Source organism: Hirsutella rhossiliensis, assembly GCF_020360975.1.
Source record: "Hirsutella rhossiliensis strain HR02 chromosome Unknown scaffold00002, whole genome shotgun sequence".
In the NCBI taxonomy this organism is placed as follows: domain Eukaryota; kingdom Fungi; phylum Ascomycota; class Sordariomycetes; order Hypocreales; family Ophiocordycipitaceae; genus Hirsutella; species Hirsutella rhossiliensis.
The window spans coordinates 6,794,229-6,811,767 of record NW_025408668.1 but is presented as its reverse complement, the minus strand read 5'-3'; the positions used below and the strand labels follow the sequence as shown (position 1 = coordinate 6,811,767).

Here is a 17,539-nt window from a genome sequence, read left to right as displayed (position 1 = left end):
GCATTGTGAATGTAAGTCTTTTTATTCCCATCCAATACTTTCGAGGCCTCAAGCTTGGGTCCAAGCCTCGCTTGAGATGCTGACTGACTGCACCAGATATCAACTCGCCATGCCTGTGGGACCCTCTCGACCCCGTCTGCTTCTCCCGCAACAAGTAGCTTTGGGCGCATGTTTCATCCCTTTCCTCCTTTTCATTTACGTTCCAAGCTTCAGCATCATGTCGCTCAGGGACCAGGGCGGCTAGAAATCGCAACATTCACCTCACTTCACCAGCAGCCCATGAGAGCCCATTCCCAGTATTCTTGACATAATCTTGATGCAATCCACCAATCAATTATGATATGGTACAGTGGCAAAGGATGCAATCACGGGGTGCGTCGGTTTCGTCGTCTTGCACGTCCAGTCGCTTCGAATGCGAGCCATCCGCGTCGCCCTCTCCATTCCTCGCGCCAGTCCGTGTCGAATTCGTCTAGGAAGCATGCTCGGCCATTGCGGCAGAGTTGGCCTTGCCAAGGTCCGTAACCTCGCCCTGCTTGCCTCCCTGTCCACGAATTAGCCACCAGCCTCCAGAGTCCGTGCTGTCAATGAGGAGGGCTGGCCCATACCTGCCACTTTGCAAAGCGCAATTCCATCTCGCCGCGACGTTCGGCAGCGATTCTCTTGTCCTCCTTCAAGCACCGGCGGACGGTGCGGGCCGTGATGGCCAGGTAGCGGTTGTAGCTGTTCGGAGCGCCCGTCAGCTTTCAGACCGCCACGGGTATTCCAGACGGGGAAAGAGGATCGGCGGGAAGTCAATTGACATACGTCAAGCCAGCGGCTTTCCAAGCAGCAGTCATTATGGCGGTTTTGGCTGGTTTCGCGGAGCGTAAAGTCGACTCTGAAGTGTATCGGCCGAGGTCTTTGCTAGAATTGGCCATCCCGGGTTTGAAGAGCCGACCGGACTCAAGCCTCAGGCACGTGATAATACTCACGTGACAGACCCACCCACCAGCTCTTTTAGAGCTTCAATTCGCCCTGACCCAAGCCATTATTGCTGCACCCATGTCGAACAGCTTGACATTCACTCGGACGCCACCAAGAGCTATCGAGCTCGTAACCGAAAGCCCGCTCAAAGCCTCAGAGGAATTCCCCGTTCAATTCGAGAGCCCGGACAGGGCACAGCAACCAGCATGCGACAGCCAAGGCCGTTCCGGCGACAAGCATTGCGTTCCTGATGAAATCGCCATTGAGTTTCTTGCTGCCAAGCTTCCATTTCCGTACGAGGGAAAACACCGAAAGAGGTACATGGTAGGCTGAAGCTACAGTACTGCTTGTCTAGGCTGCCCATTTTCCCTTGGTCGGTGTAAAGGCCGCCACGACAGCAGCCGAGTCTGGCCTTACTCGTCGTCTGCCAGCTGCCATCGTTAAAAAGCCGAGAGCATACTACAAACATAGCTATGAAAAGGTCCGGTATCACGAGGAGTTCATAAGTCTATGTGTCTCATACAAAGGATGCACTCCCAAAGCCAGCTACCAGATATCTAGGCAATAAAGTTCTAAAACTCGTCACAATCGTCTCTTTCCAGCAGGCCCCATGTCCTGACGACAACTCGCCCTCTCCTCACGGCCCTCCCGACGCGCCGCCAGCTATGACAATCAGTTGATGCATCCGGCGCCTGTCCACTTCTTTCTTCAACATGGTGATGCAGCTTGCAATGACAAGCACTTCCATCTGCTGCGCTTCTCCCTTGGAGTCGACCCAATTCCTCAAGTCCACGAGCAATCGCCCGCCATTGCCCGCAGTGGTCCCGCCCGTGCCCTGAGTCCGAAGTGTCTCGTTGCGCACCAGCTGGGCAACCGCCCTGCGCCTTTCGCCCTGCTTGGCGCCGCCAGCAGCAGCTACCGTCGTGATCAAGTCGAGGACGAGGAGACTGCTGGCACCGATTGCCTTGCACTCGGCGCGGCTGGCATAGCGCCACCGGAAGGTGCCGAGGTGGGTGCGGATGACTTGCGCGCGCGTGTGGCAGGCCTTATCGTGGACTTCAAAGTCTTGGTCGTGGGCCACGTCGCCCAAGAGGCGAATCTTGGGCGGGCGATAGGGCCCGAAGCGATATGCCGTGTTGCAGACTGGCATCTGGCCTTGACCGCCATCACCGGCACGGACGAGAGTGCAGCTCCCGGAGTTGCGCTTTTCGCGGAGGGACTGATAGACCTCGGGGCCGATTTCGCCCGTTGGCAAGACGCTATACACAAGTATAGGGTCGGGCCTAGGCGAGATGGGCAGTGCGAAGAGTGGATGGCCGTGGGTCTCAACCTGAAAGACGTGCGTAGCCTCGAGGCCCGTGGCAGAGGATGGCGAGAACGACGAGGTCGATGGTGCCCCGGGTTGAGAGACGGGCTCGTACTTGGGAAGAGACTCGGATGATGTGCTGGCGGTGAGATGGAGGCGGCTGAGCTCGTAGTCTGCGGCTTCGTACTGGGGCGGAAGCGAAGTGCGGCCAGAGGTCGTTCGGCCGGGAGAGGACTCTAGCTTTCGGTGCTCGCTCGCCATTGTTATAGAATTAGTGTTTTGTTGGTGAAGTTTGATAACCGTCAGTGTTGCGATGTAAAGGTTGCGGAAAATAAAACTGAGCTTCCAAAGTCCAAAGTCAGTTTACCCTGAGCCAAGAGAATCGAAGTGTCGCTTTTTCCAATGCAAATGGAAGGCACGGGCACTGTTTATATAAAGACGGAGAGAGAGATCAGGCGGCAGGCTTCACCCTCCGTTTCGTAGCTCTCGTTTTGATCGATTTCCGGGATCCGCGATAGCCTCATGACAGCTGGACCCACAATTCGCGAACCCGAAATACGAGCTTGTACCTGGGTATCTCTCATACCGTATACATGCAGTGATTGTACTCCGTACTGTAAGCACCGCGTGGATGACCGCGTGAAATACAGTGCGGAAAGTGTGGACATGCTGCCTGGCACCGCCACCACCGCCGTGGTGGGCGACGGTCTGAGAATTGTGGGGCGGGTTTCGGTCAACCAAGATACGATGAATGCGAGCCAACCAACCAGCGACGGGGGGCTGCCGACGGGGTGGGGCGGAGGACAGGAGCATGATTTCGCTTCTAGAAAGAAAGAAGACACAGGTCCATCCACACAAGCACGAGGCGCGTGCGCCGTGTGACGGCCCGGCTTCTGCCTTTGTCGCATCGGGCTTGTGAACCCGCTGTAGACATCACGCAGGATCCTCGCAGATACCGAAGAGGGGGCGGCTGCTGCCTGGCGCTTGGAGACATTCTCGAGGCCCGGGCCCTCAGCCCTCAACACATGGTTGCTGCACGTCATGCTTGACGGGGTAATGGAGTCACTGCTTCACTATGCCTATCTGGCCACAGGACGCAGGTACATCCGCGCGCCTGTTCCGAGCAGAAATCATTAACCCAGATGCTTTCGTAGGCCTACGTGTGCATTTACTGGCACAGCATCCTCAAGGATCAGCGCCTGGATTACAGCCACCTCCGCGACGCCTCTCCCACCAGGTCCGGCTATCTGCGCTTCCCAAAGAACGTCATGTCTCGGTCCAGCTGCTCGTCCACCCACAAGGGCCACTGATTGTACGCCTGGTGCTCGTAATCGACGCGCGCGTTGAGGTACTTGAGCCACCTGATGAAGCCCGGATCCATGCTGTTGTCCTGCTGCGGCGGCCGCTTCTCTCTGACGTCGTACTCCCTCTCGCTGATAAAGGCCATGATTTGGGACAGGGCAATCCAGTGCGAGTGCAGCAGGATGATTGTCTGTCGCTTGAGGTTGATGAGTTCCTGGAACGACGCGTGGGGGAGCATCATCCACCAGGCATACTCTCTCGAGTTGGCTTTGTAGGCTAGCCAGCGTCCGTCTGCTGTCAGTGTTGGGAATCACAGGGCGGAAGCAAGCTCGAGAGGCCGACGTCGTAAAGACTCACCGTCGAAAGAGCTGGTCTGCAACTTCTGCGCGATGCCAATGAGTTGTTCGTGGTATGCCACCTCGACCGAGTCTACGCAGAGCGGCCGCAGGTTCGAGATGGCCTCGACCGCAGCCTCTGTCCACCCGCTTTGGATCAGCGGCAGGTCCTGCATCAGCGGGGCGATGAGTTCGTTCTGGCGGTCCTCGAAAAGGCTGTCAAATATTGGGGTGATGCCCTTGAACATCATCTGCATCCCGACAAGGAGGATGCCGCGGATAAAGGTCATGTACTCGGCGAGCCCGTCGTCGAGGCTGACCGACTGGAACGTCAGGGCAAAGCACGTCGCCACGAGCGCATTGGCTTCTTCGTACGTAATCTCGGCCCTGGATGCTTCCGCCAGTCGCTTCTTGATGGCCTTGATGGCCTTGATGCGGTGATTCATGGCTGCCGTCACGAGGCTGCTGCTGTCGTCTGTGCGCATGAGCTCCGAGGCGGCAAACCCCAGGATGGCATGCATCAGGAACTCGTGCTGGATCCGGGTTTAGCGACACTGCAGGGACGGAAGTGGGCTGGCGAGGACAAACGTTGTGCGCGATGCAGGGGATCTCATGGGTCCATTTCTCCTCCTGCTTGAGGGGGTGGTGCGGGTAGCACTGCGTGAGAAAGTGCTGGAAGAAGCGCATGTCCTGGAGGCTAAACAAGGGGATTTGGTGATGAGGCTGATGGCAGGGTACTGTCAGCCTGGCACTGGATCGCGGGACAGTCAGGTATCAAGCTGACGCACCTGGTGGGTGATTTGAGGCAGCGAGGGATACTCGCACTTAAGGCCCGTCTTGACGCAGTGGCCGCACGACGGACGCGTCTCTTGGCACTAGACAACGCTTCGGTCAGATTCTTGATGTCGCGGGCCAAGCCAGGAACTACAGTTATCCATACCTTGATGCGCCTCCTCTTGCAGTTGTAGCATCCGCGACGACTCTTTGTGTGGCCGCGCCGTTCCGTCTTCTGGCGCTGGGCCGGCTGGCGGCGAGCAACGACGCCGGTCGAAGCGCTTGCCGGGACATTGTTGTCGGAGCTGGACGGCGTCAACTTGTCGGAAGACTCTGACGACGTGCCGGGTAGTGCATCGTGGGATGGTGGTTGAGGCTGCAGATCCAAGCCGATGCAGTCATCCTGCAGGAACGACGTGTAGTCGAACTCGGGTAGTTCCGGGTAGGGCAGCATGCCCGCGGCCAAGTGTTGCATGTCCATCGGGGGTGCTCGGTTGACGCATCAAAGAGGACCGTACGCGTCGCAACGGGAGGACTGAGGAGCATGAGACGTCTTGATGGAGGCATGGCGAGAGGGCTGGAATGACATCAGCGGGCCCTTGTTGTTGATTGGGCGGCCTCCTCCGGGGCATCGATACCCCGCGTTGGCGGGCGGTGCCAGGCGGCGGTGCCAGGCGGCGAGCTTACTTTGCCTGGCCGTGTCACGCTGGCACCAGCTCACCGCAGATTGACCACAACGTCTCCACCCCACGCTCTCTCTGGGCCATCAAAGGTGGTCAATTTACTCATCTACAGCCATATCAAGACCTGTCCGAGTTGCAACGAAATCCGGAAGTTTTAGGAGGTAACTTATATTTATCTTTAACGAACATACTCATGCACGCATACGAAGAGGGAAAAGAGGGGCCAGAAAAGCTGCCTAGTGAGTAGTGACAGGTGGGATTGGCGATGCTAGTGATGCAGCAAGTCAACGCACGCCAACGCACCATTTAACTCTGCTTTCATCCAGCCCTCGACTAGGCCAACATTGGGTTAGTATTGCTCCGATGTAAATAGGGATATAGATAGAGATATAAATAGAGATACAAATGAGAGACGCAACGGTCATGGCTGTCTAGTAAGAAAGGCTTTGCCCTGAGCAAGCTCTCCGGGCCGTCTTTGTCCATGGCAACGTCGGAAGCCCGTCTTGCTCTCCCAAGGCAAACAAGTGGCGTTTCTCCATCTTCTTGGCAAACAAGCCGCCGCCGTCGTACCGGGAACGAAGAACGAAACGTGAGCCGAGGTAGGCATCGGCCGCTGTCCATGTTCCTCCGTCCGCCCCGAGGTTGCCGAGTCTTGGAGCGAGCAGGGCACCGCAAGCCGTGACTCCGTGGTCCAATCGCAGCGAAGCCGAGCCACGATTGCAGCTCGCCTTGGGAAATGCATGTGGCTCTCCCGTGCTGCAGCCTGCACCCCGTCCATCGGGCTCCAACCTCGAATCTCGAGTCCAATGACCGTTCATGTGACATGGGTCCTGCTTTATCAAGCACGGCGAGGCAGCCACTTTGCGCCTCTGGGCCTGATCATCGTGTCTTGATTCCCCGCACTTTGAGGACAGCAGCTGTCGAGCCAAGCCACGCACGTTTACGTGCAGGCCGTGACTGACGGAATCCCATCGGGCAGCCCAAGGTGGCGAGGGTCCCAGGGTGACGGCGGTGACGGCGGTGACGGCGGTGACGGCGGTGACGGCGGTGACGGCTTTCGTTTCCTATAATACCTTGCCGTCCAAGCTCCGAGCCACCACCGGCCTCTGTTGCCGCCCATGGGCCCCGGCCGCAGGAGAGCCCCGTCGGACCGGATACTTTGTATCTGTACACAGCGCACCGGCACGCAAGCTCATCCTGTGGGAGCAAAGGATGGCAGCGGAGGCGTAGCCACATGCATGGCGTACGACGACACACAGCTGCAGGGGCGCAGTGCCAAGACGAGTCAGGGGAACACTGCGAGCCACAGACGGCCAGACACGCATTGCACGCCGCTAACCTCTCACATGCCGTCTTTGCAATGCATCGATAGTCACCGAGGTAGTGTGCAGTGCGGAGTGCGCATGTCTCGGCATCGACAATGGGGCATCCATCATCAATGGAGGGAGGAGATTCTGTCTTGTTGCTGTCCGAGGAGGTGACGGTTCCATGCGCAAATGGACATTTGGTACTCCGTAATGCTCCCTCATGCAACAAGTGCGGCGTCAGCAAGGGAGAATGGCAAAAACACGGCCCCGAGTCCTTTGTTGACAATGCGGCTGACGACCAAAAGTTCCGAAGCCGCGCGGGCAAGCGGGCAGTGAGTGCTGTTGGCCTCGAAGCGTTCCGCAGGGCGGCAGGGCTGACATGGCGCTCAAATCCGACGGCGCCTCCCCAACCACTGCAGTTCTGTATCACGGCAACAGACAGGCTGGATCCAAGGTTGCGGTGAGCCGAGTTTTCTCGCATGCGTCATGGCCTCTCAACAACCAACGCAGTGCCGTAAGTGTCCATTTGGCCAACAGGATCGGCGGGCCTGTCGGGGAAGCCGACTTGGGCATGAAATTCAATTCAACCGAGCGCTGAGAGATGAGTGCCGGCGCTCGGCTGTGGACACCTTGGACAAGCCGTAGCCAGCTGGCTATAGCAGAGACGAGGGGGATGGAATATGCGCCAAGTTTGTGCAGCTGAATCATGCACGCGCGATAATTACGGCTGCCTCCCCCCCCCCTCTCTCGACCGGCAAGCTGCCGCATCTGGCACGTCCTTGGCACAAGCAGACAGACCGCACAGTAACTACCTTGATTATCTTATGCATGATACGGAGTACTAACCAAGTAGTAAGTCAGGTACCTGTGGGTAGGAGGAATGACTTGGTTACTGTTTTCTTTTGGGAGCTCCCTCCACCCGGTTGGCCGGCATGGGAAACAGAGCGGTCCTGTTTCTGAGTAAACAGCTGCAAACAAGTTTGTGTGCTCGCCGAGTCAGCGCCCCGAGTGAAACTACTGCCTCAGTTACCGTAGTAAGTTAGTGGGTAATTAATTCTGGAAACCTGGAAAGGAAAAGGCCGACGAGGGGGCGGCAAAAGGTACCCGTAAAAAGCACCGAACCGCTACCTACGTATGTATGTATGTACAGTATATCCAGGCGTTTCGTACATGCAGAGCAGCGGGTCAGCGCGGCCCATGATTGGCCGAATGACCCCGCCAACTCGAAACACAGCTCCCGCGAATCGGAGGTTTGTGCCTGGCAATTGGCACCTCTCGGCGCTGCACGCGTTTGCTTCCAGCAGCCCGCCGCCGGCTGAGCAGGCGGGTGGGCTCCATCCAAAGCTGCGCGGCGCTGCACTGGACTTTTTGGCCCTTTTTTTTTTCTCATCGCAATGGGACGATGCATGGAATGATTCCCCATTGCGCATGCTCTGCTCTGCCTCTGCCTAATGCTTGGCCCATCGTAACTACTATGCCTTTAACTACGGCGGGGGAGGGTCCTAGGTCGCCAAGTCACTTACAAGGATGTCCGACCAGCAAAGGGCGCCTCGCCATCGCCGGTACTTTGGATTACTAGAACCGCCTACTATAATGCAAGTCCCGTCCCACCTTGCCCACTGGTGCTGTTCAGTACCTATGCGGGCCCCGTGTGGGGTTGGCGACCTCTGAGCTCCCTTGCCACAGCCCAAGGGATAAGGTGTAAGGTGTAATTAATTATTGCTTTGCTTAGTGCGAACGCCCCTCCCTCTCCTGCTTTCTTCTCGCTTCGTCGGCTTGTTAGGGGGGCTGACTCGACGGCACCGGCAGCATCGCGGCGCTGCACATGGCCTCAGCGCCTCGCCTCGGCATCCGTCAGCCAACGCCTGTGCGCAAGCCGTCCACGTCGCCTGCGCGCAATCTGCAAGGTACTGTATGTACTGTATGTACAGACCTGCCGTGCCTTGCCGTGCCTTGCAGCGGGCATGTACCGCCCATGCCCTGCAGCTGGCTGGCGTCTGTGCAGCCCAGCCTGCTTGGCCTGATGGATGCCATGACGGGTCCCAGGCAGGTTGGGTGTCCTGAAGACTCTCCTGCCAATCTCCCGTCAGTCCTTGTTCGCCCCCCTCACTATTTCTTCACTCGTTTCCGCTTCCGCTTCCACTTTCTCTCTTTCTCTCTTCCTTTTCCCTCTTTCATCCTCGTCGACTTGTTTGCACTCCTTTCTTTTCGCGTCTTTGACAGACTGCCACCACTCCTTTGTCGGCCGCGCCGATATCCCCCCCAATCCAAGTCTTTGTGCGCCCTGGATCTCATCCTCGACCTATCTCTATCCTTAACTCTCGAAATCATCATCAGTCTTTGTTACCTTTACTGCGGCCTGCACGCCAACGCCAGCCAGCAAAGGAAACCACTGTCAACCAGACAGGCTCCATCCACGACACAGATTTGTTTACTGCCGCAGTCTCTGACATTCAAGAGGCCTGCCTCGTCTCCGTCTCTCGCCTTCTTGCATTCAGGCTCATCAAGCTACCCCAAACGTCAAAATGTTGCCCAAAAACATCCTGACATTCACCGCCTTTGCCGCTCTCGCAGAGCAGGCTCTGGCCTCCAACTCGCACCGCCACCTCCATCGCCGCTACCAGCTGCAGAAGCGCGAGGAAATCGTCGACCGGGTCACCGTCTGGACCACCGTCTACGTCAACGCGCCCCAGGAGACCGTGCCACCGCCCCGCCAGTTCCTGGCCAACATTCGCCCTGCCCAAGAAGCTGCCAAGACTAGCACTCTCTCGACTTCCACTCCTGTCTACAGCAACGTCAACGCGGCTGTCAAGGCTCCAGAGTCGGCCGCTGCCGCGCCCCAAGACCCTCAGACGACGCTCGCCACGTCTGTCAAGCCTCTTGTTCAGGTTGAAGCTGTTTCTCCGTCGGCCGGCTATGGCGATAAGCCTGCTGAGCCCTCCGCTGCCCCCTCTGCTCCGGCAACCACTCCTCACGCGTCTGGCGGTGGCCAGGGCGGCTCCGGATCGGGGGCCCCCTTTCCAGGAAAGCGAGGCGTGGCATACAACGACGCCAAGCTCGCCAACAGCCTTATCAAAATGTGCGACAAGTGCGACTGGGCTTACAACTGGGGCTCTTCGTCGCAGGGCCTGAATTCCACGGTCAACTTCGTCCCTACCCTTTGGGGAGACCAGACCAAATTCACTGATCATTGGGAGTTGGATGCCCAAACGGCCATTACGAACGGCGCCAAGGCCATGTTCAGTTTCAACGAGCCCGACAACAGTGGACAGGCCAACATGAACCCTGAGCAGGCTGCCGCCGCCCACGTCCAGTACTTGAACCCTTACGGCGGTAAGGTCTTGATTGGCTCGCCCTCCGTCACCAACAGTGGCCAGCCTGGTCAAGGCATCCAGTGGCTCAAGTCCTTCATAAGCGAATGCGACAAGCAGCAGGACAAGTGCCGCATCGACTTTTGCAATGTACACTGGTACTCGCAGGCGCAGTACGAGAACACTCTGTACAAGCACCTCGAGGACGCTCATGAGGCCTGCGGAGGAAAACCCATCTGGCTGACCGAGTTTGCGCCCGTCGACGCTGCTGGCCAGCCTGCCGAGACGCCGGGTTTCCTGGAGTCGGTCATGTCCAAGCTCGACGGAATGGACTTCGTCCATGCCTACGCGCCCTTCATGTGCGCCGAGGGCAAGCTGATGTCTGCGAACCAGCTCAGCGATACGGGCAGGGTCTTTGTTGGCGCCTCTTAGGCGCGACCCGGCAAGTTGCAAGAGCCGATTTTACTTCTTACACACTCGTTAGGGGATACCCACCATTTTTGCTGTTCTTTTTTTTCCATCTTGACAACCCATCATCTCCAGCCGGGATGGTCGGCGTTGGCGGAAAGGTTGGGGGGATTTTGGCCAGTGAAAAGGGGTAAGAGTGGCGCAAGTTCATCTTCTTCTGTATATATTTGGCTTTTCCCTGCCCACGCCTCTGGATGCGGGGTCTGCGTCGCCCTGGTTTGGGCCCGGCGGCTCGTCATGGACGGGCACGCGATCCGGCCTCTTTGGGGAAGCTTCCTCGATTGGCCACCACCCATGACGGGAACCCGCGCGACGGACAGTGGCAGATGGAAGGGCACGGCGACTTTTGGGCGACGGGAATCTACTCGGCGCGGTGCGGCATGGGGGCCGAGATCAGACGCGGTCACTTAGACTACGAGCTACGATGAAGCGAATTTGACGACGCCACGTTTTTGTCTCAAACATGCGTTTTCTCCCCAACCAAGCTGCCGTCGACGGCAAGCCGGGTGATGCATCTTCAGCTCGTGATGCCGAGAGAGGACGGCGCCTGTCTCTTGGTCCCCGCGGACAAACACGGCATGCCTCGGTGTCACGGCATGGGATGAGATGACAGGGCGAGCGCCTGGAGCTGACGTGGACTGCGTGCCCCCTTTGCTTGTCCCCTGTCCCCCTCTGCCCTCTCTCCCCTTCTCCGTCGGTTCTACCTTTCTTTTCTCTTTCTCGCCGTCGCCTTTGATTTCCTTTTCCCGTCCCCCTCATTCTTCCCCCGCGCAGGGGCAAGTCAAGGAACATGGCGTGGTGGCCGGCGTGTCTCGCTCTTTGGGGGGACAAGGCACAAAGGCCTTGTTCACTTCGTAAAGTAACTTGGCAACCGAGTTTCACATGTGCGGGTGGGAATGGTGTGTGGTGTGTCGACTGCTGCCTGCCTGCCTCGACGCCTCTCGAGCCGGATGAGTCTCGTTTGGCACGGGCCTTGTTTCGCGTGATCAGGGAAGCAAGTGAGAATAAAAAAAAACATTTTGCTCATTCTGTAGCTCTTGGTATCCTAGCCAGGGCCTCCTCCCTCCCTCTCTCTCTCCTCTGTTTCGCCTCGGGAAGTCTTCCCCCCTCTCCCCTGCTAGCAGGGCGACGTGCTGGCCGAGATAGGGTACGGACATGCACTCCCCTGGTCCGGCTGTCCGGCCGCCATAGTTGTTGGAGGATGCCTCGTGCAGCTCCCGGCCACGGACAGGCCAGAGCTCTCGCGCGCCGCCGCGTACGCATTGCGGCCCACGTGCTGGCCCGTCTCGCTGTCGCGCGTGCTCGCCGTGGCGTCGGCTGCCCTCCGGCTCCGTGGCACGTCGAGGGTCTCGTCGCGGCAAAACAACGACGCCCTCGTGCTGATGGGAATCATGTCCGCCAGCATCGACGGCGTCCGCTGAAGCGGGCACGGCGTCGACGCCCTGAACGAGTCCGTCGTCGTGGCGTCGTATCGGGCCGTGGCAACTCCGCGAGACGATGTCGAGCTCGAAGTGCCGGCGTTGTCTCTCGACGTCACCCACTGGATGACGACGGCCGAAAAGAGAACTGCCAGAGGCACACGTTAGGGGGGAAGAAGGAAGAGACAGCCGCTTGAGCAGGGAGGGAGTCAGACTGTCGCAGTTGCAACACATCAGGCATACCCATCCCGGCTCTCCGTCCAGCACCATCAGAACGGTCAGGTTACTGTTGGGCGGGACGTGTCAGCAAGTCTAGTCTGCAGTAGGCTCCCGGGAGGTTTCCCTTACACGATGCTGCTCAGCGAGGTAAACACGGCACCGCAAAACGTGCGAAAGGCCACGGTTCGAAGGCGCACGCTTGCCGGGCTGCGTGGCATGTTCCCAAACGAATAAAGCCCTGCGGCGGTTGAGAGACACGGTCAGGCTCCCCTGCTGTCACCTCCCGAATCGGGGAGGGAGCTCTCACCCTTCAGGGGAATGAGGAACATGAGCGTCAGGTAGACGTTGACAAACGTGTCGAAGGAGATGAGCGGTATCATGGCAAGGCTCCTCATGCCGATGATGCACCAGCCGTTGGCGAGCTTGGCTATGCGGCTGCAGGCTGGTTATAAACACCACCTCGAGGGCAAAGCCGGGCAGCGAGACTGGGCAACGCACAAGATGAAGTTGAGCAGAATGACGACGATGTATGCTCCTAGTATCCCGAGCGAGTGGAAGAGGTACAGCTTGGAGTGTCTCCTGAGCTTCGGCGCCGGGCGCATAATGTGCTTGCGCAGAGTCAGTGGTCTCGTCGGGACTGTTATCGTGGCGACACTCACCGCCTTTTCAACCAGGAAGAGGTATATCAACTAGACAAACGCAGTCAGAGGGTGAACGGCGAGCCGGCCGTTGCGCCGAGACTCACAATCTGCCACGATGAGTGTCTGCCTCGGTCAAGCACGCGACAATGGACTACCTTTGTGGTAACATAACACACCAGGCAGAGCAGGATAGTGCTATCGCAGGCCCTCGGACTCGAGTTGGGTCCGAACGCGTGCTGCAACAAGGCCGAGGCGAAGACGAAGACGTACGAGTCTATGTATATGGCAAAGACCACTTTGCGCGCCCCTCGCCCGCCGTCAGCCGTTTGACCTCGGAGGCAGCAGCACCAGGAGAGGGACCGGGACGCACACCAGACGACGAGCGGAAGCCGGCTCCAGGCCCTGATGGCCAAGACTCTCTGCGCTGCGGCCGCAAAGGGCTCCGACGTCAGTCCACGCCTCTCCCTCCACCGTCGACGACGTCGTGTGCGCTCCCGGGCTTACTGAGGAACAAGCTGAGGACCGTTGTGGCGACCAGGGTCAGGACCATGCTGATGATCCTTCCGGGGAGGGGCACCCTCTTGGCCACGAACGGCGGCGGGTCCATCGGGTGCGTCTATGTCCCCCTGGCTCCGTCGAAGCCTCCGTTTCAGAGGTTGCCGGCAACGAGGGGGAAGCGCGAGACCAAACCACTCGGAAGGAGAGAGACGGGCCGAGGCTGAAAGAGGCGAGCGAGCGAACGGAGAGAGGCCTGCGATCTTGGCCGGCCCTAGTACCGGGGCGCCGAGCCCCTTCGACGTCGTCCAGGGCACGCGTCGCGGACGATGCAAGGACCGATCGGGCCAGCAGTCTGTCGGTCTGCAGCAAGAAGAAGAACACTTAGGTTTATAGGACGCGATTGGCGGTCATGGGTGGCATATTGCGAGCCCGCTGAAGTTGGCCTCCTCTCCTCGCTTCTTGGGCCATGCCAAGCCGGATCGGACATGACCTGCGCACCGCGCGTGCCTGCCTCTCGCCTTGACGAGAACGGGGGGATGGCATCAGCGACCTTGTGTCCCACCTGCCCTCTGCGACTCTCTCTCTCTCCGAGGACGGCGGTCCATGGTGGTCGGAGCCCGTCACGCGCGAGACAAGGGCCATGAATCGCCCCATGAATCGCCCCATGAATCGATATATCAAGGAACTCGTCAAGCCACAATCGGTTCTGTACGACCAGACATCGCCAAGGGCCGGGGGATGAGAGTGGGAAGAATACTTGGCGGCGCGCCAGCTCCCAGTCTTTCCCCTGGCGAGCCTGTTCAGCCGTACAGTAGCTACGAGCCCAACTTGGCTGGCATGGGGCGTAAGCTGCGTAGCGAATAGCCCATTGACGAGTCAAGATAGTCGTCACAGACATGGGTTGCACCGAAAAATCACTGAGGACCGGGGCCAGGAGCCCATCAAGTCACGGCTCAAGGAGATGCGCAGTTACCGAGATCTTGATTAATCCAATCTCCCTAAGCGCAAAAGCCCGCCAGTTATCGCTAAATCCCTAGTCCTGTTGATGAAGAGAAGTAAAAATGAGTGGAAACGCCGTGCCATGCCTCCCGAGCGCTCCGTTCTCCCAAGAGCGAGCCCGCCACAACGCCTAAAAATAATCCAACATTGCCACGTTCCGTAGATTTGAAAGTAAAAGCCCGTCAGCACGAACACCCCTAACAAGCGCTGTTTGTTCCGCTGGCCGCTGACGTTGGCCCATGTGCGGCGGCGTCGACGCTACCCCTCTCGGCGCCCTGCGAGCTGGGCTCTGGTTCGGATCCGGAACTTGTCTTTGAGCTTCTTGGTAAGACGAGCCCCATGTGGTGGCCGGTCTCCTCCCTCTCCGTCCTGAGAGTCGTTCTCGTTTGTCTGCGCCCGCATCTGTCTGAGAGCCTCTATCCGCTCTTCCACGGGGGCTTGCCGCAGCCTGTTGATGTCGAGGAGACGTGCAAATCGGTTGCCGTGAGACGTGGAGCTGCCCTGCCCGTCTTCTCCCTCCAGCGCGAGTGGTGGTGGCAGAGACTCGTCGTCTCCGCCGGCCGGGCCGTCGTTGGCATTGCCCTGCCCGGGCCTTAGATCTAGTCGACTGAAGATGGTGTTAGCGCGTGTGGATTGGGCGTCTGCGGTGGCGCAGGTGGGATATACACCGGTGGAGACTCACCATAGAGGGCATGTTCCGGAGACGTTGACGAGCCACGGGTCCACACAGTTGGGGTGGAACTGATGGTTGCAGGGCAGGACTCTGACGTCCTCTCCAACCTTGAAGTCCTCGGTGCAGATGGAGCAGCCCAAATGCCCGTCCTCCGTCTGTCCGCTATCCGCGGCCGCGGCAGTATTGGCTGTTGACGCCTTCGTGTCACGACTCGGCCGCCTCGGGGATGTCGCCGCCGCCGCGTCGGCACGCGGGTCTCTAGTCGACTGCTGCGTCGCGACATCCGTGTTGACAGGCTCCAGCTCAAGCTCGGGGTCCGGCTTATCCGAGGACTGTTGATTACCAAACTTGACAATGGGAATGGTGTCGAGGACGGCGCGGGCCAGGCCCTTTGCGCGACTCTGGCGCGGCCTACCGCCGACGGCGCCGCGCGGTCCGTACCTCTCGGGGTAGCGATGAGCGCGAATAGCGCCAGTAGCGATGATGATGAGGAACAGCAGTGTGATGAGACCCGTGATGCTGTACAAGATGCTCATAGCAACGGCAGAGTTGTTTCCGCCCCCGCCGTTGGACTCATTGACTGACTGGTCCTCGGTCGCGTTTCCCTGAACCAGAGCTTCAACGGCAGACCCGCCGAGGTAGCTCAGGACGTTGCTAGCCTCGCCAGCATCGGCCATGGTGAGGATGCTGGTATAGGACAGTGGCCCCTGGCTCGTGATGGAACACCAGTTCCGGCTGGTCGAGTAGAGTACGATGGCCTTGGGCCGCTGGGACATGAGGGCATTGAGCATCTTGTCGGGGCTGATGAAGCTATCGCCGCCGGATTTGTCGCAGGGCAGATAGGCGATGAACTGGGGTCCGCTGATTTGGTTATAGTTGGAGACGTTGACCGGCCTGAGCTCGCCCGGGAGGTTGATAATCTAGATGGACAAGTTAGCGTTTTGTGGTCATGATGGCACATCATCACTCACCCCGCGAGCGCTTTGCGACTCGTTGAGACCCAGATTCTCGGTCAGCGGTATGGTTGCGAATTGGAGGCCCGGTTTGGTGGAGAGGGTGAGGTGCAGCGTGTTACTGGACGCCCACTCGGGGACGTCCTTTTCCGCCGAAGTCGTGGCCCCATCGGCCCAAACGGGGGCACCGGCGAAGAGGACGAGGAGGACGAGGAGGGGGGAGAGCAGCCCGCCCACGCAGGAGGCGGCTGACGCGGCCATGGCGAGGACCGTCTTGAAGGGGTCGTGTCGAGATTCGCGGGCAGCCGAGCGGGCGGGAGACGGGGCCCAACAGTGAGAGAGCCGAAGGAGACGCGTTGCCCACAAGGGCAGGGCCAAAGGCGGCGGCGGAGCAGATTCCCAGGATTCCGATGGTACGGCAAACAAGGTCGGGCGGGAGTGGAGCGGCGGCCACGTTTCGGGCTCTCTCAATTCCAGGGAGGAGACATCGGATATGGGCGAGTTGCAGTGCCGGAGGATGATGAAGCGGCGATGACGAGGTGGAGGCCAATCGATTCTCGGGGCGTCGAAGAGAGGATGGAGACCAGGATGGAGACGGAGAACGGAGACGGTATATGGGGAGGGGCGAACCGGGGGGAGGAGGAGGAGGGGAGGGGATGGAACGGAGATGGAGATGGAGACCAAGGGAGATGGACAGGGCCGATCGGGGAATGCAGGTAGCCCAGGCGGTGCGGCAGTGGAGAAGGCGTGCAGCCGTTCTGCCCGTCGACCCAAAGTGGCGGGACCTAAAGGCAACGACACGGAAGCCTCTCAGCAGCCACCGTACAGTGCACGGCCCGGGGAAATTGGGGGCTTCGGCCTGCACAGGGCCAGTACAGGCGGGGGAGGGGGGAGGAGGGCAGCGAAGGGAGGTGCCTACCACTAGTAGTACTACTAGTACTGTAGCAGAGGGCCGACAAGCCGTGACTGCGCTGCACTGTGCTGCACTGTCCCCTGTGGCATCTTGCATTCCAGCGCGCCGAGGTCTCCCGCCAGCCAATCCGCAGGGCAACGGTACCTCGAGCGGCGAGGCCCGGCGAGAAAAGCCCGGCGCGAACCCTACTTATCTCTGCTGGTGGTGGTCGGGCCAAAAGGAACAAACCGACTAAGCTAAAGACGATGCCACCTCTCTGTCCGCTGCCGTCTCGTCCCGGCTCGTCCCCACGCCCGGCGCCTCCGACTTTGTTGAGAGAGTCGACACATGGTTTTTTCAGAAGCCACCCAAAGGAAAAAAAAAAAGAGGCCTCTCCCTCATCTCCGTGGTCGGCAGCGGTCGAGGCTCTCGCGACAATGTGAGTCGGAGGGTGGCCAACAACAGCCCAGGCATGTAGCAAGCGTGTTCCCCAGGTATGGCTCACAGCGCCATCGAGGTAGGGAGGCGCACACTAGACAACCACTATGCCCCAACTGGTTTCTCTTGGGCTATTTGTTTGCTCGAAATGTCGCGCGACGGCGGCTGGGCAGTGGCCCGGTAACCGCCTACCGCCCCAGACAGCGACACAGCTGGGACGTCTTGGTATTCAGCCATCCAAACACGGCTGTCGCAGGCCAAGGGCGGCAAGAACCGGTTTGCTGCACCTTATTTCCTTCTTCCCATTTATGTACACCATATAATTATGTACAGTACACGCATACGGTACGGGCGCAGCA

At 59.2% G+C, this 17,539-nt stretch overlaps 6 protein-coding genes across 6 annotated transcripts; 1 reads left to right on the top strand and 5 right to left on the bottom strand.

The window, feature by feature from the left end:
* Positions 1-469: 469 nt before the first annotated feature.
* HRG_02410 (mitochondrial ATP synthase epsilon chain) lies at positions 470-836 on the bottom strand (the record flags this gene model as incomplete). Its single annotated transcript, XM_044860881.1, has 3 exons — positions 470-541; positions 606-720; positions 805-836. The coding sequence occupies 3 exons, from the start codon at positions 834-836 to the stop codon at positions 470-472; spliced, it is 219 nt and encodes a 72-aa protein (XP_044724514.1).
* A 764-nt stretch (positions 837-1,600) lies between these two features.
* HRG_02409 (uncharacterized protein) lies at positions 1,601-2,530 on the bottom strand (the record flags this gene model as incomplete). Its single annotated transcript, XM_044860880.1, has 1 exon — positions 1,601-2,530. The coding sequence occupies one exon, from the start codon at positions 2,528-2,530 to the stop codon at positions 1,601-1,603; it is 930 nt and encodes a 309-aa protein (XP_044724513.1).
* A 982-nt stretch (positions 2,531-3,512) lies between these two features.
* Positions 3,513-5,161, bottom strand: HRG_02408 (fungal zn(2)-Cys(6) binuclear cluster domain-containing protein; the record flags this gene model as incomplete). Its single annotated transcript, XM_044860879.1, has 5 exons — positions 3,513-3,847; positions 3,929-4,439; positions 4,495-4,629; positions 4,695-4,781; positions 4,847-5,161. 5 exons carry the CDS (start codon positions 5,159-5,161, stop codon positions 3,513-3,515), a joined length of 1,383 nt encoding a protein of 460 aa, XP_044724512.1.
* Positions 5,162-9,195: 4,034 nt separating this feature from the next.
* Positions 9,196-10,413, top strand: HRG_02407 (glycosyl hydrolase catalytic core domain-containing protein; the record flags this gene model as incomplete). Its single annotated transcript, XM_044860878.1, has 1 exon — positions 9,196-10,413. One exon carries the CDS (start codon positions 9,196-9,198, stop codon positions 10,411-10,413), a length of 1,218 nt encoding a protein of 405 aa, XP_044724511.1.
* A 1,153-nt stretch (positions 10,414-11,566) lies between these two features.
* Positions 11,567-13,277, bottom strand: HRG_02406 (uncharacterized protein; the record flags this gene model as incomplete). Its single annotated transcript, XM_044860877.1, has 10 exons — positions 11,567-12,015; positions 12,083-12,153; positions 12,216-12,324; positions 12,394-12,521; positions 12,585-12,694; positions 12,746-12,775; positions 12,832-12,834; positions 12,904-13,022; positions 13,098-13,151; positions 13,232-13,277. 10 exons carry the CDS (start codon positions 13,275-13,277, stop codon positions 11,567-11,569), a joined length of 1,119 nt encoding a protein of 372 aa, XP_044724510.1.
* A 1,205-nt stretch (positions 13,278-14,482) lies between these two features.
* Positions 14,483-16,111, bottom strand: HRG_02405 (ring finger domain-containing protein; the record flags this gene model as incomplete). Its single annotated transcript, XM_044860876.1, has 3 exons — positions 14,483-14,831; positions 14,907-15,817; positions 15,869-16,111. The coding sequence occupies 3 exons, from the start codon at positions 16,109-16,111 to the stop codon at positions 14,483-14,485; spliced, it is 1,503 nt and encodes a 500-aa protein (XP_044724509.1).
* Between the last annotated feature and the right edge of the window lie 1,428 nt (positions 16,112-17,539).